This window comes from Bubalus kerabau, chromosome 19, assembly GCF_029407905.1.
Source record: "Bubalus kerabau isolate K-KA32 ecotype Philippines breed swamp buffalo chromosome 19, PCC_UOA_SB_1v2, whole genome shotgun sequence".
Classification (NCBI taxonomy): Eukaryota; Metazoa; Chordata; class Mammalia; order Artiodactyla; family Bovidae; genus Bubalus; species Bubalus kerabau.
Genome location: NC_073642.1, coordinates 27,743,668 through 27,771,294, shown reverse-complemented (window position 1 = coordinate 27,771,294; position 27,627 = coordinate 27,743,668). Strand labels below are relative to the sequence as shown.

The window sequence follows — 27,627 nt, the reverse complement described above, 5'->3', positions numbered from 1 at the left end:
TGTCACGCTCTGTAGACACTACTGTGATTACTGAAGACAGTGTCCACTTAACACCAACATGGTGCTTGGCACATGGGAGGTAAATGGCAGCCATGTATATTTCACCCTCTCAAACTCTGGCCGGTCTATTCTGTTGGCACAGCTGAGCACACATGGAGTTGCACGTGTCTGTTTATTGCTCTGTCACTGGGTACCACCCCGGCTAGGAGCACTTCTCCAACCCCAACCAAAAAGTTTTGCAAATGCGCTATGTGATAGACCATATTTTCCAAAAATAGCCCAAGCTGCCTTTTCCCTCCCCTTAAACCTGAGCAGATCTGGGCCAGCTCTGACTGATGGAGCACAAGAGAAGTGATGCTCTTCAACTTTGGAGATGAGGTCATATCAAGGATGCAGCTCCTACCTGGCTCTCACACTCTCGGAGGACATCCAGTCATGTATTTGAGGAAGCCCTGGCCATAGGGAGAGGCCACCTGCAAGTGTCCAGGTCAATGGCTCCAGCTGAGTTTCTAGCCAGCAGCCAACCTCAGGGACCCGTGTGTGAGTGAGTGACCCTTCCAGTGGTTCTAGCCTCCAGCCTTTGAGTTGGTGCCAGCTGATGTCAAGTGGAGCAGGATGAAGGGAACTTCCTCCAAGCAGGCCAGCATTGCAGACTGATGAGAAAAACAAGGTTGGGGTGGATCGTCACCCAGAGACAGGCCTTAGAAAACCTGCAGAGCAAGCCACGGATTTCATATCCAATCATATATCCATTTTATTTACAGCACCACAGTATTATCACTAAGCTCTCTAGATGCAGTCTGTCGTTTGTATCAGCCACCCCACTGTGACTGTGCCCTAACTTCTGGGACCACCCTCTTACTGGGTGGGGTCCCAGAAGGTCCAGACCTGGGCAAGCAGCCACCGGGAAGCACACCTGTGCATTCCGCCATTGGGTGGGGTTAGCCGTGACCCTGAGAATTAGCAGTTTGGGGACCTGCATGTGGTAGGCTCTGGCGTCCACACTGGTGCTGGGCCTAAGGATCTCCAGCAGGTGGGGTCCCCTTGGACTGCAGGCTTTTCCTCCTGAGGACGATCGTCACAGGTCCATCAGGCAACGCCTTGATGATGTTCCAGGCTTCAAACCGCGTGAGGCCCTGCATGGCGGTGCCGGCCAGGTGTAAGATTTCATCTCCCGGCTGGACTGTGTCACTCTGTTCTGAGGCCACCCCTGGGATGAGAGAGGAGAGAGTGGGTGCCTTGGGTGTCAAGGGAACAAGTAGTCACCACCTACCCTTGGTCTCTGAGGAGCCAGGACAGCTCAGAAGGGAACTGGAGCCCATCCCTCTGGAGCTCAGTGGTCGATCTAAAGTGAGGCATCCCAGGACTTCCCTGGTGGTCCAGTGGTTAAGACGTCACCTTCCAGTGCAGGGGGCACAGGTTCAGTCCTTGGTCAGGGAACTAAGATCTTTGTTGTGCAGTGTGGCCAATAAATAAAAAAAACAGACCAAGCATCTAAACAGACATTTCTCAAAAAAAAAAAAAAAGCTAAAATATACTGGGCAGTTATATATCACAGGCTTTGTGTTAACACTCAGCGTTTATGGCAAGAGTCCTAGGACTCTAGTAGCTCTGTTACTGTTCCCTTTTCATGTGGGAGGAAACCAAGGACTCAGGTAACTCACCTGAGCTTCGAAGCTGCTGTGTGGTGGGTCTAGGTTTGAACCAGACTTTGTGGCTCTAGAGTCCACGTCCCTTGGCCGCACATCACCCTGCAGCTGGCAGACTCATCCCCGTGTAAGCAAATGGGACCAAGATGGTGTCGTGACTCGCCTAAGGTCGTGCTCCTATTGGTGGCAGAACTAACACTAGAATCCAGGTCCAGTGACTTGGAGACCTATGCTCATCTCAAATTGACTTTCAAAAGTTAGAAATCTTGGGAATTCCCTGGTGGTCCAGCGGTTAAGACTTCAAGCTTCCACTGCAAGGGGTGTGGGTTCAATCCCTGATTGGTAATTAAGATTCTGCAAGGAAATAGCAACCCACTCCAGTGTTCTTACCTGGGAAATCCCATAGACAGAGGAACCTGGCAGGCTACAGTCCATGGGGTCGCCAAGAGTCAGACATGACTGAGCACACACACACACAGGCTGTGCAGTGTGGTCAAAAATTAAAATAAAAAGTTAAAAATATCTTTCTCAGAATTGAGGACTTCTTGCGTGGTCCAGAGATTAAGAATTCACCTTGCAATGCAGGGAATGAGGTTGGGGACCTAAGATCCCCACAGGCCTTGGGGCAACTAAGCCTGTATGACAACTAAGCCCTGCATGACACAACTAGAGAGAAGCCCATGTGCCATAACTAAGACCTGATGCAGCCATAAATAAATAAGGTGAAGTTTTGGTTAAGGATAAAAAAAAAGCAATTCTATTTATATATATATTATGTATATATAGCTTTTCCAGAGTTGGAGTAAACACAGAATCCTTCAGAAGCTCCCATGTGAGCCTCAGTCCTTCCCCCTGGTTCAGCAGTTGTAGCAGACCTCCCAGAAACAAAACCAGTCTGCAGTGGGGGTTCCCTGGGGCACAGGGAGCAGAGCTAGGAGGGCCTTTGAGTCTCAACACTAAGAGCCCAAAGACATACACCCACAGCTCTTCTTATAGATCAGGAGCCTCAGGTCCAGAAGACAATAGTCACTTGGCAGTTAGAAGCAGAGCTGGAGGGCTTCCCTGGTGGCTCAGTGGTAAAGAATCTGCCTATCAATGCAGGAGATATGGGTTTGATCCCTGATCCAGGAAGATCCCACATACTGTGGAGCAACTAAGCCCACACACCACAACTTCTGAGCCTGTGCTTTAGAGCTTGGGAGCCTCACGTGCTGCTACTATTGAAGCCTTCGTGTTCTGGAGCTTGTGCTCTGCAACGAGACACCACTGTAATGAGAAGCCTATGCACTTGCAACTAGAGAAAAGTGTGCATATAGCAAAACAGCAATGAAGACCCAGCATAGCCAAAAATTTTAAAAAAGAAGCCGAACTGGACCAGATCCAGACCACGTGACCCCTTGTCTACAACTCCTGGCTCTGGGACTCAGGGGGTCCAGCTTGAGAAGCAGTGAAGAATCAGGGGTGATTGTATATGACAGCTGCAGGCCATTCGTTATCTTCCCAGGAAAACCCAAGTAACCTCCAACTAGGGTTGGCTTGCTCCCCATCCATGATGAACAAAATATCAACATTTTGAATAACAGTAGGAGCTGACGGGTCCAGGATTAGAATGAGGTGAGTGAGGCTGGCAAGTCGGACTCTGTGTTTTGTTCATTGTGGGCTTTTTAAATTAATTTCGATTTAAAAAAATATTGCATTGAAATAGTCTGTATCTTGATTACTGAATATTTCAGCACCCCCTTCAATATTGCACCCAGGACTTCCGTGGTGGACCAGTGGATAAGAATCTGCCTGCTAACGCAGGAGACGTGGGTTCGATCTCTGGTCCAGGAAGATTCCATATGCCAAGGGGCAATTAAGCCTGTGCACCACAACTACTAAGCCCGGCTGCTCTAGGGCCCCAGCTCTGCAATGAGAGAAGCCACCACAATGAGATGCCTGGCCATCGCAACTAGAGAGTAGCCCCCTCTCTCTGCAACTAGAGAAAGCCCACGAGGAGCAATAAACACTCAGCATAGCCAACATAAATAAATAAATAATAAATAATTTTTAAAAATTAAAAAAATGGCACTCAGGGCCTCACGTACTTCACCTTGGTCCCATCCCTGCCAGGCTGAAGCCAGAGCAGGCTGAGTCATTTACAAGGACCCAGCAAAATAGAAGGATTATGGGGATGTCTGAGCCAAGGAGAACAGGGAGAAAAAGCAAAGTCAAGTTCGTAAGAGGTCTGCCTGCCTCTCAAGAGGGCCTGGGGTTGTGGGAAACCGGTAAGTCCTGTAGGGCCCTCAGAAGCCTGGAGCTGAAGCCAAAAGGGGTCCCACATCACACCTTTGAAGATCCTGTTAACTGTCAGAGGCTTGTCCCCATGTAGGGAGCCCTTCCCTCCTTCCAGGCTGAAGCCCAGTCCCGCAGAGGTCTTTTCCAGGGTCACCGTGCAGACTGTGGCCTCTGCTGCTGAGAAAACACAGAAGTTTGTTAGGGATGCTCTCCTTCTGGGTATCAGGTGAGCCTGGCTGATGCTGCCAGGGAACTTGTGCACATGTGCAAATTCACCCATGTGTGCATCGCCCGGCTGGCTAAGTGTTCTGAGGACCAGGAATGACTTAATGGCCCTGCCAGCACTGGCCTCATGCATCCAAAAGTGATGTGGCCCACAAGGCTTCTACCAGGCAAGCAGAACTTACCGGATTCCATGGAGACGTCACTGGTCACAGAGGCTGAACCTGAGGAATCAGTGGAGGAGTTGAGGTCGGTCGTGGCCTCCAGAGTCGGCCTCCTGGTGACAATCACAGCTTGCCTGGGCTCCCGAGCTTGGCGGAGGATAGCCAGGGCATCATTGTGCGTGGCTCCTTTGAGAGATTTGCCGTTGATGGAGAGAACCTCATTGCCCTTCTGAATGGTCCCTTCCTGGGAGGCCAGCCCATTAGGGAACACCCTGTGAACCTGAGCAAACCAGAGGAGGTCAGGACCCAGGACTTACCATATTGGATCTGGATTCTTGCTGGAGGAGGATCACGACCAGTTAAACCTAGGTTCTTGTTGTTTAGTTGCTAAGCGACCACCTCTTTTGTGACCCCATGAACTGTAGCCTGTCAGGCTCCTATGTCCATGGGATTTTCCAGGCAAGAATACTAGAATGGGTTGCCACTTCCTTCTCCTGTGCATCTTCCCCACCCGGGAATCGAACCTATGTATCCTGCATTGGCAGGCAGGTTCTTTACCACTGAGCCACCAGGAAGCCCAGAAGATTCTTTCAAAGAAAATAAAATGAAAGGTGTCCTAGTTCAGGGCTGCTAGCCAGCTTCACTCCCTTCTCTACCCAGAGCAGAGATCATTAGCCAAAATGGCCAGACTGGCCCTCAAAATTCTTCCCAACACAACATCCTAGACTGTATTGCTACAATCCTAGTTAACATTTGGTTGCACTCTTTTGCCCTTTGTGCTCTGCATCAGCATTCTCCCAGGGAAACTTTCTTCAAGCACTGATTTTGTGACATATTAATAGATACTGTGTTAGAAAAGTTTCCAAGGTCTAAGAAAATTAAAAACGTTGGATAAAATACAAGCTCTGAAAACGTCTACTGTTTAAAAAAATATTAGAGACTCTACAGTGCAGGCTGGCATGATAATTCTCTAAGAACAGGCCATATAATATAGTGATCCCCAAAAGATTCAGCAAAGCATTCTTTTTTTCATAGAGAAATTCTCAGGCCACATATTTCACAGAATGCAGAATTCCTATCCTAGGAAGTCTGAATATTTTTAAAGCTCTTCCCCTAGAAATTCTGATCCTTAATTCCAGTTAAAAGAGACCATCCCCACCTAGGTTCCTTTTCTGAAAAAGTGTAGGATTAAAAAAAAAAAAATCTCATGTCTTTGCCGCAGTCATCTTCTTTTTTTTTCCTGTAATACATTTTTTTTTACGTGTATAGGGCTTTTTATTTTTTGGCCCCACGGTATGTGGGATCTTAGTTCCCTGACTCAGGATCAAACCCACCCCCTCTGCAATGGAGGCACAGAGTCTTAACCACTGGACTCCCAGGCAAGACCTGCCTCAACCTTTTTAATGATGTAAATTCTAACGTGCTTAATTAGGAGGACTGAATGACAGCATGAGTGGCCAATCGCTGAACTGTGCTATGTGTTGTTTTGCTGTTATCCTCTGATCAAGGTTCTTTGTTTCTCTAAACAGTTTCAGTGTTGGAAAAATTCTGTTATGGGGTCAGACGTGGTCAAGATCCTCTGATTACAAGACCCGAGTAGGAGGAGAATCTGTTCTGCATCTCCATCCATCCTCCACAAATGAAGCATACATGCCAACGATCCCCCGTCCTGAGGCATGGGGAAGAAAACCTGCACATGTCAGTGGGAGCCCAGCTTGTTCTTGATAATGGACGGTACTCAACGTTAGTTCTCTTTGAATGAATCTGGAAAGGAACAGAAACGCTCAAACATGGAAGGAGAAAGGGGAAGCTTGGTGCATAGGATCAGCCGATGTGTACCGCTCCTGGCTTTTGAGGCAGTGTCAGCGGTGGCGGCCGACATGGGTGCAGAAAACTGCCCCCTCCAGGGCAGACCCGCAGATCCAAAGTGTTGTTCCCACAGGCAAGCTATCTTTTCTGCTCTTCAATTAGGAAGCAGCCTGTGCCGTCCGGAACGTCTTTATGGTGATCTGCCAGTGCTCAGTGTCAGAAATAGGTCCTCATTGGTTTTATGCGCTTTTTTGTGGTGGAGAGCTTGCTTGCAAAGAAGGAAGTTGCTGCTCACGCATAACTGAAAGCAGTGTGCCAAGTTACTCTGGGTACCAGCTGGTCCTGAGAGAACAGGGGGCTGGACCTCGAGATCTGAAGCCTCGGGCACATCCTGAGCTGTGCTCTGTGAATAGCAACAGAAACAGCTTCCTGACCTTTCCAGCTGGGCCCCACCGCCCGCTGCCGATCGTCAGATCTGCTTCACCACCGTCCGTGTTAACACACCTATCTCCCAGTGGGCAAACCCAGGAAAACAGCCTCCTGTACCACACCTGCCTGCCCAAGGCCTCTTTCTGTCCAGGTGGGACCTCTTTCCATCTAGATGTGCTGTGCTATGTATCACAGCCAGACCTTGAATCCTTCCTGTAAAGCCTTCGGCAAAGGCTCCTGTGGTCATAAATCATTCTTGTCTAAACGTTGGTGGCATATGTATGTCAAGCACAGGGAGCTCAGGTCAGTGCTCTGTGATGACCTAGATGGGTGGGATGGGGTGGGGAGTTGGGAGGGAAATCCAAGAAGGATGTTTATATATATACATGTACATACATATATGTATATGCATATATATGTATATATACATATATGTATACCTAGAGCTGATTCACTTTGTTGTACAGCAGAAACTAACACAACATCATAAAGCAACTGTACTCCAATAATAAGATAAAATATTGGTTGCTCAGTCATATCTGATTCTTTGTGACCCTATGGACTGTAGATTTCCAGGCTTCTCTGCCTATGGGATTCTCCAGGCAAGAATGCTGGAGTGGGTTGCCATTTCCTACTCCAGGGGATCTTCCTGACCCAGGGATCAAAGCTGGGCAGGTCTCCTGCATTGCAGGCATATTCTTTACTGTCTGAGCCACCAGGGAAGCCCAGTGGCTTATAAAGTTAAAAACATTTTTAAATGTTGGTGGCTAACTGGTTACTTATCTCTATTTCCAAAAGAGACATGACGCTGAAAAAAATTTGTTTTGAATTTTCTTCCTGTTTTATTGTTGTTGAGATGAAATTCCCATAACATTCATTTAACCTGATAGCTCAGTTGGTCAAGAATCCACCTGCAATGTAGGAGACCCCGGTTCAATTCCTGGGTTGGGAAGATCCTCTGGAGAAGGGAAAGGCTACCCACTCTGGTATTTTGGCCTAGAGAATTCCATGGACTGTGTAGTCCATAGGGTTGCAAAGAGTTGGACATGATTGATCAACTTTCACTTCACTTCACTTCAACACAGTGACAGTCACTGTGTTGGAATTTTTTAAACGTCTCTCCAGGATCTTCAAAAATGGAGGCATTAAGGCTTTGACTTCAAGAAATTCTGATAAAATAGCTCTGGGGTGAGGCTGAGATGCCTGTAATATTTTTTAAAGTTCCATAAGTGATTCAGATTTCTTTGGGTAAATTAAAGTTGTTTTGTGTACACAGAGACCTTTTTAAAGTTAAGGATCATGGGACTTCCCTCATGGTCCAGTGGTTAAGTATCTATGCTTCTCAAGTATCTTAAACTCCTGCAGTAACCTCCTGCCCAGGGCCTGGGGTTATGCATTCCTCTGATTCCCCCCCTGATAAGTGCTCCCCCCTCCAAGGGTCATTGCCTCTGGCTCTGATGAACCCCATGACTGGGCCACTCACCGTGATCACCTTGTTTTCTAGATCTGCTCCTCCTGCCAAGCTGAACCCAAGGCCAGCCCCTTCCTCCTTGTGCAAGATGGTGACATGGATGCTGTCTAATTGCTGTAGAAGGAAAATATATGTATTAAAAAACATTGTATTGCAACAGCATGAACAATTTAGCAAGTATTCTTCTTCCCCTCTGTTCAAGTTTTATAAAACTACAGAAGATCAAGATTTAACAAGTGTTCTAACATCAGGCTGTGTGTGTGCTTAATCATGTCTGACTCTTTGCAACCTCATGGACTGTAGCCCACCAGGCTCCTCTGTCCATGGGATTCTCCAGGCAAGAATACTGAAGTGGGTAGCCACTTCTTACTCCAGGGAATCTTCCTGACCCAGAGTTCGAACCCACGTCTCTTGTATCTCTGGCATTGGCAAGCCGATGCTTTACCACTAGCGCCACCTGGGAAGCATAACATCAGGCTGATTTGCTCTCAAATCACAGCTTGTCCATGTACCCAGTTATGTCAAACCCATCTCATTATTTAGAAAAAGAAAACTTTCTGGGAAGTCATGGGAAGCGCAAAAGAAAAAAGAAAATGCATATAAGGCAACCTGTAGAGTTCTTTGCCTCTCCTGTGTACCCATCCACACCCACATCTGTACAGATGGGGCTGGGTGCTACTGAGTCAGCTGGAAATCGAAGCTGGGACAACACAGCTCTGCCATCTGGTGTGGAATGGGGTCAGCCTGGAGAACTCTGGGTCAGCAAAGCTGGAGTGGTGCAGTTTTGCAAGAGTTGGCTGCTCTGTTTTTACACCTGCTGCTCCGTGGGGCACAGCAACAGCATTAAGGAACCAGCTGGCTTCTCACCCTAGAACACACATGCGTACACACACACACACACACACAGTACTTCCCAGCCTGGACCTGGGCTCACCTGAAGTCAGAACAATCCCTCTGCAGTGTCTAAAGTCAGAGACCCTCGTCTGGTCTCAAGGGTGGTGGGGGGTCTCAAACTCAAGTGCATCCAGGGCTCAGGCAGACCAGTTAAAAGAGCAAAAGGGGCAGATGTGAGAGAGAGAGAGGGGGGAACTACAGAGAACTAAGAGCACATTGGCTCAAGAGGACCCTCTGCTCCTAGGAATGCAGACTAGTGCTCCAGGACCATTCGTGCTCTTTATAAAAAAGAGAAGCCAGGGGACTTCCCTAATGGTTCAGTGGTTAAGGATCTGTCTTGCAATGCAGGGAACGTGGGTTCCATCCCTGGTCAGGGAACTAAGATCCCACAGGGCAACTAAGTTAGCCACAGGGCAACTAAGCCTGCAAGTTACAACTAGAGAGTCTGTGAGCCACAGCTAAGACCTGACACAGCCAAAAAAATAAATATTTTAAAAGAGAGAGAGAGAGAGAGAGGGAAGCCAGAATCCAGGTTTTGATTCGGGTTTGATGATATTTAAAATATTAATATAATACTGGGCTTCCCTGGTGACTCAGAAGATAAAGAATCTGCCTGCAATGTAGGAGACTTGGGTTGGATCCCTGGGTCAGGAAGATCCCCTGGAGAAGGGAATGGCTGCCCACTCCAGTATTCTTGCCTGGAGAATTCCATGGACAGAGGAGCCTGGCAGGCTACAGACCATGGGGTTGCAAAGAGTCAGACATGACTTAGCAACTACACATACACACACAATATAATACTTTTTAGACAATCATCAAGCAGACCAAATACAATACACCTGCAGGTTCTCAGGCCACCAGTTTGTGCCCTGGCATAAAGAAATACCTTACATCAAAAATTCACTTGCTCTGACACCACCAGAGCTTCTGTCGCGCCTCTAGCTTCACAAGCCTTTGATCTGGAGTCCCCAAGACCCGGGGTGGGGTGGGGATGAAGGGATGAATGGACTTCACTGTCCCCACCTCTACTGCAGGACTGGCCCAAATCTCCCAAGTAAGCTGATGCCTGATCCCCAGGCATCAGCTTACTTGCCTTAGAAGAGCCCTTTGTCAAGTTTAAAAGCAAATACTCTCCCAGGGAGGCCCCAGGCAGGACAGCTATGTATTTTACACAGCACTTTGTTGCTGTTGTTCAGTTGCCAAGTCATGTCGACTCTTTGCGACCCCACGGACTGCAGCACGCCAGGCTTCCCTGACCTTCACTATCTCCCGGAATTTGTTCAAAATAATATTCACTGAATCCTTGATGCTATCCAACCATCTCATCCGCTGTCGCCTCCTGCCCTCAATCTTTCCCAGTATCAGGGTCTTTTCCAGTGAGTTGGCTCTTCACATCAGGTGGCCAAAGTATTGGAACTTCAGTTTCAGCATTAGTTTCAGACTTGCCAGTGAATATTCAAGGATTGATTTCCTTTAGGGTTGACTGGTTTGATCTCCTTGCAGTCCAAGGGACTCTCAAGAGTCTTCTCCAGCACCACAATTCGAAAGCATCAATTCTTCAGTGCTCAGCCTTCTTTATGGTTCAACTCTCACATCTGTACATGACTACTGGAAAAACCATAGTTTAGCCTCTGTTATTTTGTTGAAATCAGGCTCTGGGTAAGATGGTGCCAGTGCACAGGTGATGAGCAAGAGCCCCAGAGCCCCAGGACATCTTCTCAGGCTCACCCATGGCCTTGATCTAGGGCAGCAGTCCCCAACCTTTTTGGCACCAGGAACCAGTTTCATAAAAGACAATTTCCCCATAGACTGGGGGAGGGTGATGGTTTCAGGGTGATCCAAGTGCACTACATTTACTGTGTACTTTATTTCTATTACCATTGCATCAGCTCCACCTCCGATCATCAGGCATTAGAACCTGGAGGCTGGGGACCCCTGCTGTGATGCCCCCTTACCCTCTCCTCCCAGTCTGGATAATTCCAGTGTAAACAGCCTTCGTGGACTGGGGCCTCCCAGGTGGATGCAAGGCCCGTGAGGCTGTGCTCATCTGAGCTGAATGAGCCTCAGCTCTGCCTGACCACTTCCTCTCTACACACTTTTGGGTCATGCTCAGAAGGCATAGGGGAAGTGGGACTTTCAGAATGACTTGACTGAGTGTGGGAGCCTTTGCAAGTCCTGGGGTCAGCCACCTCTTGGTGAGCAGGGCAAATCTTCAGGCAAGAACTCAGAATTTATGATGGACAGCTCACTCGCAAGCAGCATCACCCTGGAGATGCAGGCCAGGCAGGCAGTCAGGGAAACGTGGAGATAGAAACCTTGACTCCGCAAACTTGAACCTCACCTTTCTCCTTTATTAAATGATCAAAAAGATACAACTCTGATTGAAATCACTTCATGAGCTACAAAGCTCCCTACACTGAAAGGTCTGATTTTGGTCCAGTGCTACAGCGCCCCTCTGCCCTGGGAAGGGCACAATCTGACTCTGGTATCTGCCCCTGGGAACAACTCTCTCGACTTCAGGGATCCCAGGGCTACATGGGTTGCTTTTCCTCCTACCTAACTGAGGTGACCACACTGCTCTGAGCAAGGCCTTCATCCCTGTAAGTGCTAAGTCACTCAGTCATGTCCAACTCTGAGACCAATGGACCGTAGCCCACCAGGCTCCTCTGTCCATAGGGTTCTGCAGGTAAGAGTACTGGAGTGGGTTCCCATTCCCTTTTCCAGGGGCTCTCCCCAACCGAGGGATCAAACCCGTGTCTCTTAATGTCTCCTGCATTGGCAGGTGGGTTCTTTACCACTCGTGCCACCTGGGAAGCCCTTCATCTCTGTAAATGCCCATAAAAAAGAAACCTACCTTTAATGTAGCTTCATCCAGAACCTTCACTTCCTCTATGAGCTTCTTTAGTTCCTCTGTGCTCAGCAAGGAGATAACCGATTGACCAGGCTGAGAGGTGCAGTGCTCACAGTCGTTGGCTTCTGTGGACTCACTGAGACCTTCCGTGTATTCTCTCAGCTCTGAGAGGCTTGGCAGGGAGGAGAAGCACACAGTATGAGTTGTGATGTTAACAAGAGCTAACAGTCTTTGCATACCTACTGTATTCCCGGAAGGTGCTAATGTTCATTCCACAAGTACATGCAACAAGTCTATGAATAGAAACTAGCATCCCTTCACCATAGAGATACAGACATTGAGGTTCAGGGAGGTGGGGAAACTTGTCTATGGTCACATGGTTATGAAATGCCAAGATCTGGAATTTGAAATCACAGATTGTGGTGTGTCTGACTCTGAAGTCTGTGTTCAAAACTTCACCCTGAAGTATAACTGATGCTTTGGGCAAATCTGTGTCTATATGACCACCAAGAGTGATGTCCCCTCTCTCACACACACCCACATAATCACCCACACACTCACCCACACACTCACAAGACCCATACACTCTCACACCCACACACCCTCTCTCTCTCACACACACATGTATGCTCATAAGAACAGGTGGCGACTTGCTTGGTGGTCCAGTGGTTAAGAATCCACCTTGCATTGCTAGGCACATGGACTCAATCCCTGGTCTGGGAAGATCCCACATGCCACAGAGCAACTAAGTCTGTTTGCCACAACTGCTGAGCCTATGCTCTAGAGCCTTCGAGCCACAACTACTGAAGCTCATGTGCCTAGAGCCCATGCTCTGCAACAAGAGAAGTCACTACATTGAGAAGGCCGCGCACCACAACTAGAGAAAAGCCTTTGAAAGCGATGAAGACCCAGTGCAGTCAAAAAATAAAATAAACATTTTAAAAAGAGAGAGAAAGAACAGGTGGAACAATCCTTTAGCAAACCTGAGAAACTTTTTAAAGACACAGGATTGTAAGAGGATGAAAGATGAGAGAGGTGAACACTGGATGGAGACACTCACTTGAGAGAGAAGCTGGTGTCCGAGGCAGAAGCTTCGGCAGAACTATTCGCTGGGTCTTCACTGAATGCTGTGGGAGGCAACACCCCTTCTTTGGGGCTGCAGGGGGTCTGGCCAAAAGAGAGGGAAGACGGGAGGCACAGCAGGGACTTCATGACGGCCGAGGACACTTGGCTGCTGATGGAGTAGAGTTTACTGGTCTTTTCATCCAGTGGCTTCATCTCGCAGGACTGGGTCCGGCTCAGGGGGAAGCTCCGAGCCCGCTGACTTGGCATCTTGACCACTGGGCCTCGGGGTCCCTCCATCTGTGTTGCCAGCAGCCTTGAGAGAGGGTCCGGGTCGGAGGAGAGGGTTTTCTGACCGGGCTGCTGTTCCAGGGGAGGGCGCCCTGACACGCCGGGGTCGCTGGCCTCTGACGTGGCCGGGGAGGTGGGGGGCAGCTGCTCTGGCTCTGGCCGCTGCTGTTCCATGGTCGGGGGAGCCCCTTGCCCCAAGGGACCAGAAGCCCGCTCTCCCTCTTGCTTCCCGGGAAGTTCTGCTGCTTCGCCCGAGGAGCTGGAGGCCTGGAGGCTCAGTCTCTGGGCTCCTCTGTCAGGCGGGTGAGCGGAGCTGAACGTTTCGAAGGAGCTGATCCTCTGCTTGATGGAGGACGAAGCCCGCAGGGGTGGCCCAGGGCGCTCCCTGGAGGTGGGGGTCGGCTGGCAGGAGGCGGCCATCTCTCGCCTGGAGTCCGGAACACGATTCCTCAAACCTTTCAAGCTTTGGCGAAACCAGGCTGGCTTGGGGGCTACTGGAGGACCCTTCTTCACGGTGCTGCCGCCCACCTGCTTGTAAGCTTTGGGACCGCCGTCGGTGGTGTCCAGCTTCGCGGCAGCCCCATCTGGGTGGCCCCGCATCCCTTCTTCCTCACCCAGCGGGGCGTCGGGCTGCAGCGGCACGTGGTTGTGGTTCTCACTCATGATGGGGCTAAAGAGATTTTTGATGCAGTCAGAAATTCTAACCCAAGGGTCTTCGGCTGTGGTCTCAAGGCTATAGTCCATCCGAGCCTGTCTCCTAAGCAATGGGTGTTTTACTGGGGACGTTTGCGTCCCTAGGGGGCAGAAAGAAGGCCAGAGCTGTGTGTTACACCTCGTTGTAGGTTTTCCTCCTAAATTCTACTTTCAAAGATGAACAGCAAGGATTCTAGGGGAGGAGATGAGCAGAGTGGGGGATCCCTCGCTGGGTAAGCTGCTACCCCAGGTGCTATCACCTGGCTGAAGTGCACACAGAACCAGGGGACCAGAGGCATGAGTTAACGCCACAGCATCCTAGCGTTTTACAGCTGGAAGGGTTCCCACAGAATACCTAGTCTGATCTCTGACACTGTGTAACTGAGGAATCCAACATTCACAAGGATAAGGGGTCACTTGTTGGCAGAGCCAAGACCCCCATCTCCTGACTCCCCACTTTTGTGTCCTTTTGTAAGTCCCCTCCATACGAACCTTCAAGTTGTGAACTTTCAGAGATACAAACGTGTGTTCTCATGTCCGATCACGTGAGTTAGTTCATATGTCTGGTGTACATTGTCACATGTGTGCATCCTCTACAAGTGTTTGTGCTTGTGTGCACTTTACTGTATAGGACTGTATAGAGGACGGTAGTGCAGTGTCTTTATTTCAAGCCCAGAATGTCTGGAAGCACGTGTAAAAGCAGTGGTGATGTAGCTGGCACTACTGTACTTTTCAAGGTACTCTACTGCCAGATTTAAAATGTTTTATTTTTTGTGTTTATTTTTTATGCATTATTTTTGTGAAAAATATTATAAATCCATTACAGTACAGTACTATGTAGCAGATTGTGTTAGCTAGGTACCTAGGCTAACTTTGTTGGACTTAGGAACAAATTGGATTCACGAACGTGCTCTCAGAACGGAACTCATTCGTATGTGGCAGACTTACTGTAATAAGTAGCCTCTTGGATAACTCATTAAAACTTTAAAGGTCAAAGCAACACTCAATTCTCTTACCATTTAAACTTTTAAGCCATGGGTCACACATTGACAGCCTTAATTGGTTTGGTCCACCCACATCATTGAAAAGCAATGCAGGCATGAAAGACTTCAGACAGGTTGCACCCCAGCTCAATGGGGTTACAGCCTCTCTCTCACCCAGTCAGCGTTTCACACATTAAAGTATCACCTGGTCCCTGAAGTCACGTCGGTTTGCTACTCTCCCTACTTGAAGACTTAACCAGCTTGCTCAGCAAAGGCGCGTTCCCAGCCCAGAGAGTCAATGAAAGATGAGAAGGCTCCAGGGAGAAAGAAGCTCTGTACCAGTGACTTCCCAAACTGGGCTGCACACTGGAAACTGGAGGATCTAAAATATACTGAGTCTGATTTAATACACCTGGGTTGGCACTGGGGCAGCCCCACAGGTCCTTCCAGCCTGCTCTATCAGGCATGCCCGGTCAAGTTCAGCCCCTCACCACTGGGGTCAGAAGAAGGGGAGCATTTGTTGGTCTTTCTTGGAAGCCATCTTGAACAAGCCAGACCAGGGGAAGCTCTACCACCCGCCACTCTTTCCCAGGGACAAAGGGAGGCTGACCCCCAAGTCCTGCACAGCTGAGAAGCCAAGTGCATGTGTGGCCCTTCGGTCACCCCAGGTCTCATTGTTCTGGTATCATGCTCTGGGAGGTGCCTGGTATCAGAATTCAGCCCATTGTAAGGAAGACATTGATTCCTCCTGCCTCTTGTTCCAATGCCAGCCTTCAAGCCACACAACCATGCAGGGCATTAAGCCTGGAAGATCCCACGGAGACCTTCTGCACTATCCCAGAGGCCAGGGTGGTTAGTACTGACTCTGGGACTTTACCAAGTGTGTCTGGACTTCTCAGCCTGGTCCTGCATTTATCCATTGCTCTGCTATAAGGCCTGTTGTAAGACTCAGCTGTCAGACACTCTACGTGAGAGCCCTATACAAACTGGGGCGAGGAGCTCTTGCTGGTAGACGTTCCCTGGTGTGTTCCTCAGTTGGGGTGACTAAGGGGTGAAGAGGAGCCTCCAGTAGTAGGGCCCCTGCTCCGGGTGAGGTGTGCCAGGTATTTCCATTCACAGCATTCCTGGACCTCCAAGAGCCTTCTGTGTGCTTTGCACGTGGTTATTGTTATTTAGTTGCTGAGTCGCACTGGACTCTTTTGCAAACGCCATGGACTGTAGCCCTCCAAGCTCCTATGTCCATGGAGTTCCCCAGTCAAGAATACTGGAGTGGGTGGCCATTTGCATGTAGTGCTACTCAAACAGGTTGAGCAATAAATATGTAAGTGTGTAGCCAGTTCTGCCACTACCACTATTGGGAGCTCCTTGATGGACTGGTCTGTCTTCTTTCTCTCATTCTCCTTCACATTCATTCTCATCTCTCTCTCTTTCTCTGTGTGTGTCTCTCTCCCAGTGTCTGTCTCTTCCCCTGCCTCGCTTCTTCCCCAGAAGCCAGTACAGGGACTCTTGAAGGCAGCATTCAATACTCGCTTACTGAATTGAATCACCCTTTGGGGTTCTATGTGATTTCCCACTTGCTGATGAGAGAACTGAGGCTCACACACAAAAAAGTTGAGTTGCCCCAAATCACACTGGTGAAGGACAGAGCCAGGTTTTCCACCCTGGTCTCCCTGGCCCAAAATCCCATCTTCTCTGTCATCAAAGCTTTAATATTCAGCTCACATCTCAGCACTTTCAGGGGCACCATGGGGGCGCACCCCAGCCATCCCCCGCATGGGGGCAGTGACCACCAGCAACCTGCTATTCACTCATGCCTCTCTGACCCGCATCCCCAGACTTGGAAATGCTGGAAGAAGGCTGTCACCCCGGAGGCAGTGGCCGCTCGCTGTGGTTGGGTAGGTGTGTCTGGGACCTTTCCCAAGGGCTCCCTTCTCCAGCTGACTTTCTGGATTGGCCCGCATTCCTCCCATCACCACTGTGCATCCCCCCCACCCCCCACATCACAGCATCACTATTCCAGCCAAGAGGTTCCCACCCTGACTGCTTACCAGCCCAGGTCCAGCTGTCCAGCCATGCAGGATGCTCTAACGCTCCAGTCTTCCCCTAGTGTTGGACCTTGACCCAGAAGGTCCCTCCTCCTGGCAGATGAAGACCTACCTGGGCTGGCTGCCCTCCTCCCTGGCTGGCCCTCTGAGAGGGATGTCGTGTGTGGCCTGACTACAGGTCCTGGGTGGCCAGCAGCGGTGTGAGGGGTTCTCCCCGCTGTGTCTTCCTGTGGAGGCGGCGGTGGCAGCAGGTCTCTGGCTTCCTGTGGTGTAAACAGGAAGTGAGACTGTGTCAAAACGGTAGCCTCCAGCTGTGAGAAAGCAAGGAGCCCTCTGATTGGGACTGGGGGGCAGACATCAAGCGGCTTTAATGAGAAGTCCAATAGCAGCCCTTGTGGTCAAGAGGGTCCTTTCCTCCATGGCGCTGTCTGCATGGGTGACCAGGGAGCTGGCACCTCCTGGAGGCCCAGAGCATCCCTCTGCTTCCTGGACACATGAGCTGGCATCCAGGACAAGGGCTCATCCACTTGACACATGTGAAGATCCTGGGGCCCCTGTGACAGGGAGAAGAGGTCTGGGGGTGGGAAATAGGGCTGGCACTGCTTCGTGTACCACTACATCTGGCCAAACTCCTCCTCCTCCCAGGGGGGAAGACAATGAGGCAAAGATCTGCCTCCTGAGTCTTCACTAAGTTAAAGTTAGACCTCTTAAAGGAAAACTTGGATCTGTTGCTTTCTACATTGTGATTCATTATTCAGTTACTTATGGTCTTCCTTTGATGGCAAGTGGTAAAAAAAAAAAAAAAAAAAAAAAATCCATCTTCCAATGCAGGAGACCTGGGTTTGATCCCTGGGTCAGGAATATCCTCTGGAGAAGGAAATGGCTACCCACTCTAGTACTCTTGCCTGGAGAATCCCATGGACAGAGGAGCCTAGCAGGATACAGTCCATGAGGTCACAGAGACCTGGACATGACTGAGTGACTAGACAACAGCATTCAGCTATTTAGAAAGGATATTGTGAAGGACGACGGAAACTCTGGAACTGTGCCATTGCTCCCCTCTGCTGCCCCCAGGGTGACCTGATCAGTCTAGGGCAGGATGGTTTTCCCATTAAGCATGGATGTGGCCTCAGGCTGCTTCACAAACCAGTTCAGGGAAGAGCTGGACCAAGCACCAAGTCACTCTCTAATGCTTGAGTAGAGTTTGGGTTTTCATACAGCATGAAAGATATGTTGCCAGGGCCCAGAGTCAGGGACCAGCACCAGTTCTGTCCCAGAGTAGGGCAGAAAGCTTCCCAGGAGAAGTGCTTCTTGTCTGGCTCTTGAACAAAGGGTAAGAACTTTCCAGGCAGAGAAGCCAAGGAAAAGTGTTCCAGAGAGATAAACATCCATGGTAGAAGGAAAAAGCAGACCAGCAACCCAGAAAGAAAAGAAGGCCAATATAAAAATGATGCTGTATAGGGCTTCTCTGGTGGTCCAGTGGTTAAGAATCCACCTGCCAATGCAGGGGACATGAGTTTGATCCCTGGTCTGAAAAAATCCCCTATGCCTCAGGGCAACTAAGCCCATGTGCCCCAACTACTGAAGCCAGAGTGCCCTAGAGCCCATGCTCTGCAACAAGAGAAGCCGCTGCAATGAGAAGCCCACTCGCTGCAACTAGATAGACCCAAAACAGCCACAAAATAAAATAAATATATAATTTAAAGAAAGATGCTGCCAAAATTTTTCTGCAGGGGAAATACTCTGCCATACTGCAGTTGATGATATGTCTTTTCTGCTATTTCCAGGGTCAGGTGGAATAATGGGCTGGCTATTAGACAAGGCTGTGAGCTCCCTTCCAAAGGGAAGGAAAGAAGGAGGAATAAATGCACCATGTGGGACTAAAAGAGAAACTGAAAACATTTGTGGCCTGAGATTTATATCTACTTTGTCAATAAACATTCTTTAGGAAGTATAATTCTATACAAGTTAGAAATGTGTTCACCAAGCATTGTCCCAGCCCAGAGTTCCCTATTTAGAACCAAGTTCTATGGTAGCACTTTGGAAACACCGAGAGACCAACAAACCCAAAGGAATCATTGTGTCTCTTGAACTAGTCCTTCATGAAAGCAAGGCTTGGTTATGAAATTAGAAGCTTAAAATATCAGACTGATGGTATCTAAGCCACTCATCAGCAGGGAAAAAAAAATGACGTGTCTGAAATTTAACTGCACCCAGGGAACTCGGCACCCTGTCTATATCCGTGAATGGTTGACACTTTCATAGGCTGATGCTCTGGGTACCAACCACAGTGGTGAAAGCAACTTTGCATGTTGGAACAGACTCAGATGTGTTTTGTCTTTTCATCAACACACCTGATACTGCACCCTCTTCATGGGAGATTTTTTTTTTTCAATTAGCTCCAGAAGTAAGATTGATTTCATTTGACTTTTGCTGTAAATAGTTTTTCCTGGCATAGTGCTTGGTAGTGAATGATGGAGAGAGAAGGGAAAGAAGACAGGAGGAGATGACTTAGGGGAGAAAGTGATTTTTAACCAAAAGTGATCATTGAAGCTGATTTTCTAGAAGGGAGAGAACTGGTCCTCTGTTGAAAGAAATATCCTGAAGGTCATTTTGGTTGTGGAAGTCCCCTTGAGTTACAGTAGGTGAAAAAGACTTTGGGGTTATCATAAAAGCTTGAGAAAGGTCATGGGACCCTGGAGAGGAAAGACTGGAGGAGGTGGAGGGTGGAGGACAGAGAGACAGACAGAGAAAAAGGAGAAGGAGGAGGGGCTGGATGGAGGAAGGGAGGAAAGAATGGAGAGATATTACACACTGGGGCCAAAGAGAAAAACACCCAGTGAGAAATCCCCAGACATGGTGGAGGATATTTTAATAAGAATGACATGCAGCAAACAGCTCCTGTTTTTATGGTGCTGTCGTCCCTTCTCTGCACCCCCAACACCCAGGAAAATTATATGGTCCTGGCTGTGCTTCTGTAAAAGGCTGTGGAAGGGTCTGTGGGCCACGTGGGACAAAGCAGAAGGACAGAGAATTGCAGCTGTGGAAGCGGGGAGGGTGCAGGCAGGAGCGACAAATGCTGAAGAGCAGCCAGGGTGGCAAAGACAGGGGACTTCTGCCTGCAGCAGAGTCCCTGTCTGCCTTCTTCTCCTGCAGCAGCCTCACTTGGGGAGACTCCCTCCCCATATCTGGTCCAACCTGGCCAGAGGGCACAAGAGCATCACCAGGACAGCCCCTGTGACCCCCACAGACCCCCTCTGGGTCTCCAGGAACAAAGTAGATAGCCTGGCTTCCCAGCTTCTCTGTTCCTAATTTGCCCTCTGGGACTCACAGGTCTTAGGCTCAAAGGAAAATGAAATGTTTGCTTAAAATGGGGGTGCACAAGGTAAGGGTGTCTGTTCTGAACCCTTAACTGGACAGAGACTAGGTATCTTCAAGATTCATAAGCTGTCTAGCTGTAAGTTCATTTCAGTAGCAGACCTCACAAGTATTTGAGGTCAAAACCCTATCATGTGTTTAAAATTCTTTTATACCATGTTAATAAAATATTCATTTGTTTGGAAAGAAAAAAAATAGGAGCAGGGGAACAGAGCCCCCTCGGCAACTCCACCACGAATTGCTAATGAGCCCACATCCTGCCAGCTCTCTGCAAGATGGTACTTCCTCTTCAGTAACCTGGCTTCCTCTCCCTCCTCTGCTCTCTCACTCCTCCTACTCAACACCTTCCTCTCTGGGGTTTCTTGCTCCTCCTGAAGCTTCCCAACCCTTATCGCGGACTATTCAAGGGGATTACCAGAGGCCCCAGTTCTACCTACCCTGTGAACTCTGCTGAAGAAGAAGTGAAAGACAGCGAAGCCTAATGTTATCATTATAGTGACCCACAGGCGATGTGAACTTGAGCAAGTCCCTCGGCTTTCTCTTTGCATGAAAGGGACGCTTATCCCCAGATGGTTGTCTGGCTTAACTGAGACAGAGCACAGCACCTGGGCCTAAAAATGGCTCAAGATACAGCAACTGCCTGGCCATGAGCCTGCCGTCCTGTGAGGGAGGGGGATGGAGCTGCAGAGAAAGGAAACGGAGGTCTGCAGGGGTGTGAGGGACAAACTGCTGTAGCATGAACACCATACGCCTGAGAGCCTGTTAGGCATCCGCTCGGCGGGTTCCTTTGAATCCTCACCTTAGCCCATGGAGGGAGCCTCTAGATTCAGCCCCAGGGACTTCCCTGGCAGTGCAATGGTTAGGACTTTGCCTTCCAATGCAGGGTGTATGGGTTCGATTCCTGGTCAGGGGGCTAAGATCCCGCATGCCTTATGGCTTAAAAAGCAATATTGTAACAAATTCAATAAAGACTTTTTTAATGGTCCACATAAATAAATAATGCTGGGGTTTCCCCGGTGGCTCAGTGGTAAAGAATCCGCCTGCTAATGCAGGAGATTTGGGTTCGATCCTTGATCTGGGAAGATTTCACATGCCGCAGAGCAACTAAGCCCACATACCACAATTCCTGACCCTGTGCTCTAGAGCCCAGGAGGCTCAACTGCTGAGCCCACACGCCCTAGAGCCCATGCCGCTATTGCAATGAGAAGCTCACGCACCACAATTAGAGAGTAGCCCCTGCTCACTCGCAACTAGAAAAAAGCCTGTGCAGCAATGAAGACCTAGTGCTACCACAAATAAATAAATAACTTTAAAAAATCCTAATGCTTGTAAAGATAAAATAAAATAAAATTTAAAATAAACTTAGACCCAATTAACAGATAAGGAAACTGAGGCTTAGAGACCTGTGAGAGCAGCCTTGCATTCCAGTGTGTCATGGATGGCAACGCAGAAGTCATTCAGCGAGATTGGGGCTTCAACTGAGGTCTGCCAAGCTGCAAAGCTCTCTCTCTGAAGTTAGCCTTAAGCTTGAGCCCAGCCCCTTCTCTCTGATGGAGGAGAAACCCTTCCTTGCCCTCGGCTAACACTCTACTAATGCCCCAGTTCAACACTGCTTGGCACAAGAGAATGCTCAACCCTCTCTTACCTGGCCACAGGTGGGCAAGGTGTGTCCAGAAGGGCACAGGGAGTCCTTTGTCTCTTCCATACTCTTCTGAGGGTCACTGTCACTTTTAAAGTATTTTCTGGGTGGAGGCTTGGGCTTGGAGGATGTAGGCTTTCTCACCAAAATCTCAAAGGATTTCTTGAGTCTCAGTGGTGGGTGGCTGCCCTGGCTTGCAGGGAGGGGCAGGTTCTCCTGGGGGTGCCTGGATGAGGCCCCAGGAGGCACCCCTGGTTCCCGCCCCAGGGGCAGGCTGGGGTTGTGCACACTGACTTCCAGATCAGAGGGTGGCTGCTCTCCACTGCTGCTGGGACTGCCCCCGGGAGATCCTGACATGTAGCTGCTGTCGCTGCTGGAACGGATCATGACCTTCTGCGCCCGGCGATGCGGGGGTGCAGAGTTCTTGTCCCGCTCCTTTTCCAAGGTGGGCCGCCCGTGCCAGCTGCTCTCCAGCCTTTTGACACCTGCATTGGAAGCACAAATGAAACTCCATCCCTGGTCTGGCTCAGGACTACTGCCAGGGGTACACTGCTTGCCCAGGCTGTCTGCTTCTCCCCAGAAGTCACTTTGGAGTGAAGCTCAGAAATCTTGGGTCTGGTGTCCAGCACCAGTGACATCAGGCTGGGAAAATCATTCAAATTTTCTGAGTCTCTAGGGGTCTAGGCGTAGAGACGGAGATGCATCCCCAAGGTTGCCCTTCAAGGAAGGGCTTGATGTCCTGGCTTCAGGGACCACCTCGCCCGAAAGGCAGCCCACCTCCAATGCCTGATGGAGACGGGGCTAGAAAGACCCAGCCAATTCTGCACACAGGACACCTCCAGTGGGCCATGTGAGCTCCATGGCTGGGTGGAAGTGGTCTGGTAGGGGCAGTCCGGTATCATCTCTGCTCAACTGGCCCCTCTGCTCAGCCCTGAGAACCCCCCCTTGCTCCTATAGGTGTGGAGCCTCCAGATGCTTCTGAATCAACATTCTTACCATGCCCCATTTCAAAGCCTGCTGGCCTTTGGGGGAACCCAAACTTCCACCCTCTGTTTCCTATCTGTAAAACGGAGATACTCATTTCAGGGTCATGGGACATTTTGGGGTTCAAAATCAAAGAGAGAAAATGTCTGTGAAGGCGCTTTGAGAATTGTACCAAGAGGTCAGGGCTTTCATAGTGGCTCAGTGGTAAAAAACCCGCCTGCCAATGCAGGAGACTCAGGTTCAACCCCTGGTTTGGGAAGATTCCCCTGGAGGAGGAAATGGCAATACACTCCACTATTCCTGCCTGGGAAATCCCATGGGCAGAGGAGCTTCGTGGGTTATAGTCCTTGGGGTGGCAAAGAGTTGGACATGACTTAGTGACTGAACAACAATAACCAAGAGGTTACCTTTCTTTCCAAAAATGAGGATGAAGCAAGGCCAGAAAACCACTGTGCCTTAACCAGACTCTCCTCTTCCTTTTCTCTTCCTATGCAGCCCTTCCTCCTGGTTCTGAGCTCCCTTCCAAAACCCCGTCATGTTCTGAGCATAGGGCCAACCACACACCCTCCACTGACCCTTCTTTGTCTCTAGTAGTAGAAGATGCCCCTTCCCTAGCACCACAGATCAGAAGAGTGGGAGCAGACCGAGGCCCAGGCTCTCGCTCAAATGTGAGCACATTCTGCAAGTCCAGGAGCAACAGGCGAGCCCCACAGGTGAGCATCCCAGACTTCAGTACAGAATCAAGGCCAATCAAGCTCATAATTCAAATCATCTTTAGAGAAAAAGCTTTTCTTTAGCTTTTTACTGATTTTAAAATAAAAATGCATCTTTGTTTAAAGTCAGCTGCAAAAAGGGAGAAATGAAAGCAAAAATTCACCCTCAGCCTATCAGAGATAACCGCTGTCAAACTTTTTTTCTCTGTCCTCCTCCCTTGAACATAGATGAATGTTGAGTGGGTGGAAATGGAAGAACACCACTGAAATAAAATTCTGGGTCCTGTTCTTTTGTCTGGACACTTTCCAGACTGTGTAACATCCTTGTGAATATCAGTACTAAAGCCTGCACATTATTCTATAATATGGACATTCCACAAAGACTTGGCCAATGCCCACCAGCTGTACGTTGGAGTTGGCCAGCCTGGTTCCCATCCCAGATCATCTGTGTACTCCATGGCTGATCTGGGGTAAGGGAGCCTCTCAGGACCCCACATTTTCCCAAAAATATGCATAAAAATTATATGGGAAGATTCAGGGAAATAGTGTATTAAATAGCATGTCTAACACGATTAGAACTCAATACATGTCAGAAACTTTATTAATAGATATTATTCTTTATAAGGAACCTATTATCATGGACTAGAGGGACAGAGGTGAGACAGGCAACCTGGTAAAATAAGGTAACAGGGAATGGTGAGAACTGTAAAGAACTAGAGAAAGTTTGTGGATTTAAAACAATTCAAATTCAGACGATTTTAAACTCTCGTGCCTCTGAAACAAAGCAAAATGTGACCCCAATTTAGCTGGTGGACTGCTAGCTTTCAATCCTTGTCTATGAACCAGGCTCATCTGGGATGACTACTATGTTCCTGGGGTAGAGAGTGAGGTGGTGGCTAGACTCAAAGCTTTCTAAGAAGACAAAGATGCTGCAAATGCAAGTTCACTGTCTCCTTACCTTCTAGACTCCACTGGTGCCGCTCCTTTCCAAACTTGACGTTCTCCACAGCCTGGGCCACAGCTTCTTTGAGCTGCTGTTCAGAGACCTGGAAAATTTACATCACCTCCTCAAGCAAATAGTGGGAACTTCTGCATCAGGTTCTGAGTCCTGTACCAGTTCCCTAGCTGGGCCCCTGGATTTTGCTGTCTTTCATTCACACCCACTCTACAAACAGTTGACATTCCTAGAAACACCCTGGGCATCACTGGTTCCCTAGTATCTTATGGACAAAGTCCAAACTCTATCAATAAAGGGATTCTCAAGGTGGCCCCTCTGAACTCCCTAACCTTCTCCACTACTTGCTGCCAAACTGGGCAGAGTTACCATTTTAGAGTTTACCTCTGGGCAGTTCTTCCACACTTAACACTGCCATGACATCATCATTGCCTTTATTACCAACAACAATGATGTCATAACTGGAACCCTAGCCATCTTATTGCCACAGGTAATTAATCACATTTGAGTAATAGTTAAAAATATGAGTTCTGGAGCAAACAGACTCATGTGCATGTCCCAGTCCCCTCATTTTCTAACCACACACTCACACAAGGAACTTAAGCTTCTAACCCTCAATTTTTTTTTCCTGCAAAACAGTGACAACAAGAACCTACTTCACAGTAAAATCAGAGGGTTTTTAAAAAGAACTTCTTGGACACCAAAAGCACAAGCAACAAAAGGAGATAAATTGGACAATCTCAAAATGAAAATATTCTGCATATCAAAGAACTATGAAATATATGGGACAGAAAATATAGATACAAGCGGATGACGAAAAAGAAAAAAGATAAGAAGAAAAAGAGACAAATCAGATAACATCAAAATGAAAATATTCCCTGTATCAATCAACAAAGGGCAAAATCAGTAGAGTGAAATGGGACTCACAGAATGGGAGAAGACTTAGGCAAATCAGATCCCTACAACTCAACAGCAAGAACAATCAAAGCATCCAAGTAAAAATGGGCATAGGATTTGAATAGATGTTTTCCAAAAAAGACAGACAAATGGCCATGAAGCATGTGAAAAGATGTTCAACGTTAGTAATCTTTAAGGAAATGCAGATCAAAACCAAGAGATAACTTCCCTGGTGGTCCAGTGGTTAGGACTTAAAAGCAGGGGTAGAGGTGCTATCCCTGGTCCGGGAGCTAAGATCCCACATGCCTCGAGGCCAAAAACCAAAACAAAAAATGGAAGCAGTAGTGTAACAAATTCAATAAAGATTTAAAAAATGGTCCATATTAAAAAAAATCTTAAAAAAAAAACCCCCAAAACACAATGAGATATCACTTCACACCCATGACGATGGGTAGGTGGTCCAGTGGTTAGGAATCAGCCTGCCAATTCAGGGGACACAGGTTCACTCCCTGGTCTGGGATGGTCCCAACTGCCTCAGGGCAACTAAGCCCATGGGCCACAACTGCTGAAGCCCGCACACCTTAGAGCCCATCCTCTGCAATAAGAGAAGCCTGTGCACTACAACTAGAGAGTAGCTGTTGAACAGCAACAAAGACCCAGTGCAGCCAAAACTAAAAATTAGGTCATTAAAATAAATAAATAAACAGAAAAGTGCTGCTGCTGCTAAGTTGCTTCAGTCGTGTCTGACTCTGTGCGAGCCCACCAGGCTCCCCCATCCCGAAAAGTGACAAGTGTTAATAAGGATATGGAGAAATTGAAACACTTGTGCATTGCTGGTGTGAATGTAAAATGAGACAGCCAAGATGGAAAACAGTATAGCGGTTCCTCAAAAAATTAAAAATAGAATTACCATATGGTCCAGCAATTCTACTCCTGTATATTACCCACATAGAATGGAAAGCAGGGACTCAAACAGATATTTGCACACCCAGGTTCATAGCAACAGGATTCACAATAGCCAAAAGGTGGAAGCCACTCAAGTGTCCATCAACAAATGAAGGGGCATGCAAAATATGGCCTCTACATAAACAATGGAATCTTATTCAGCCTTCAAAAGGAAGGAAATGCTGACATAGTCCATAGCACAGGTGAGCCTAATGGACACCATGCTCAGTGAAAGAGCCCAGTCACATATGACACCACTTAGATGAGGTATGCAGAGCTGTCAAAATCAGAGAGCAAACAGTGGGAACTCTGGGACACAGTGGGAGACAGAAAGTAAGTAGAAGAGTCATCTCCAGAGGGGAGAATGAGGGCTGTTTAAGAGGTAGAGAGTGTCACTTTGGCAAGATGAAGAGTCCTGGGAATGGCTGATGGTCATGGCTGCAAAACAATGTGAATATCCATCACGCCACTGAACTCCATGCTTCAAAATGGCTAAGACTGGGGACTTCCCTGATGGTCCAGGGGCTAAGACTCTGTGTTCCCACTGCAAGGTTCCATCCCTCATTGGAGAACTAGATTCCACTCACAACTAAGAGTCTGCCTGCCGAAACAAAGATAGAAGATCCTGCGTGCAGCAATTAAGACCGGGTGCAGCCATGGGGTTGCTAAGGGTTGGAGACGACTGAGCGACTTCACTTTCAGTTTTCACTTTCATGCATTGGAGAAGGAAACAGCAACCCACTCCAGTATTCTTGCCTGGAGAATCACAGGGACGGGGGAGCCTGGTGGACTACCGTCCATGGGGTTGCACAGAGTAGGACATGACTGAAGCGACTTAGCAGCAGCAGCAGCCAAATAATACATAAATATTTCCTCCAGAATGCTTACTGTCAGTGCTCACTAACTAAGCAGGGCTGTGTTTGAACCCTGCCACACAGGCCTGTGTGGATCTTACCCACCATCCCCTTCTCTATCCTATTTCTGCTGGGAGTCAGTCATGTCATCCTCTGTCATCCCCTTCTCCTCCTGCCTTCAATCGTTTCCAGCATAGGGGTCTTTTCCAGTGAGTCAGTTCTTTCCATCATATGGACAAAGTATTGGAGCTTCAGCTTCAACATCAGTCCTTCTAATGAATATTCAGGACTGATTTCCTTTAGGATTGACTGGTTTTATCTCTTTGCAGTCCAAGGGACTCTCAAGAGTCTTCTCCAGCACCACAATTCAAAAGCATGAATTCTTCAGCACTCAGCTTTCTTTATAGTCCAACTCTCACATC

The 27,627-nt window shown here is 48.5% G+C and overlaps 1 protein-coding gene across 4 annotated transcripts in view; it reads right to left on the bottom strand.

Moving 5' to 3' along the window:
• Positions 1-27,627, bottom strand: part of IL16 (interleukin 16) — a 110,259-nt gene continuing 82,632 nt past the window's right edge. Inside the window, exons 11-19 of one of the 4 annotated variants that reach the window (XM_055555755.1) lie at positions 24,513-24,600; positions 21,864-22,342; positions 16,953-17,103; positions 12,827-13,913; positions 11,770-11,938; positions 8,034-8,135; positions 4,334-4,592; positions 3,978-4,103; positions 1-1,210 (exon numbers count right to left, since the gene is read on the bottom strand). In XM_055555755.1, coding sequence (XP_055411730.1) covers positions 1,017-1,210; positions 3,978-4,103; positions 4,334-4,592; positions 8,034-8,135; positions 11,770-11,938; positions 12,827-13,913; positions 16,953-17,103; positions 21,864-22,342; positions 24,513-24,600 — 2,655 coding nt within the window. In that variant the 3' untranslated portion in view covers positions 1-1,016. Of the gene's footprint in view, positions 1,211-3,977; positions 4,104-4,333; positions 4,593-8,033; positions 8,136-11,769; positions 11,939-12,826; positions 13,914-16,843; positions 17,104-21,863; positions 22,343-24,512; positions 24,601-27,627 lie in introns of those variants that run through there. The other 3 variants (XM_055555756.1, XM_055555757.1, XM_055555758.1) reach the window with 3 other exon arrangements.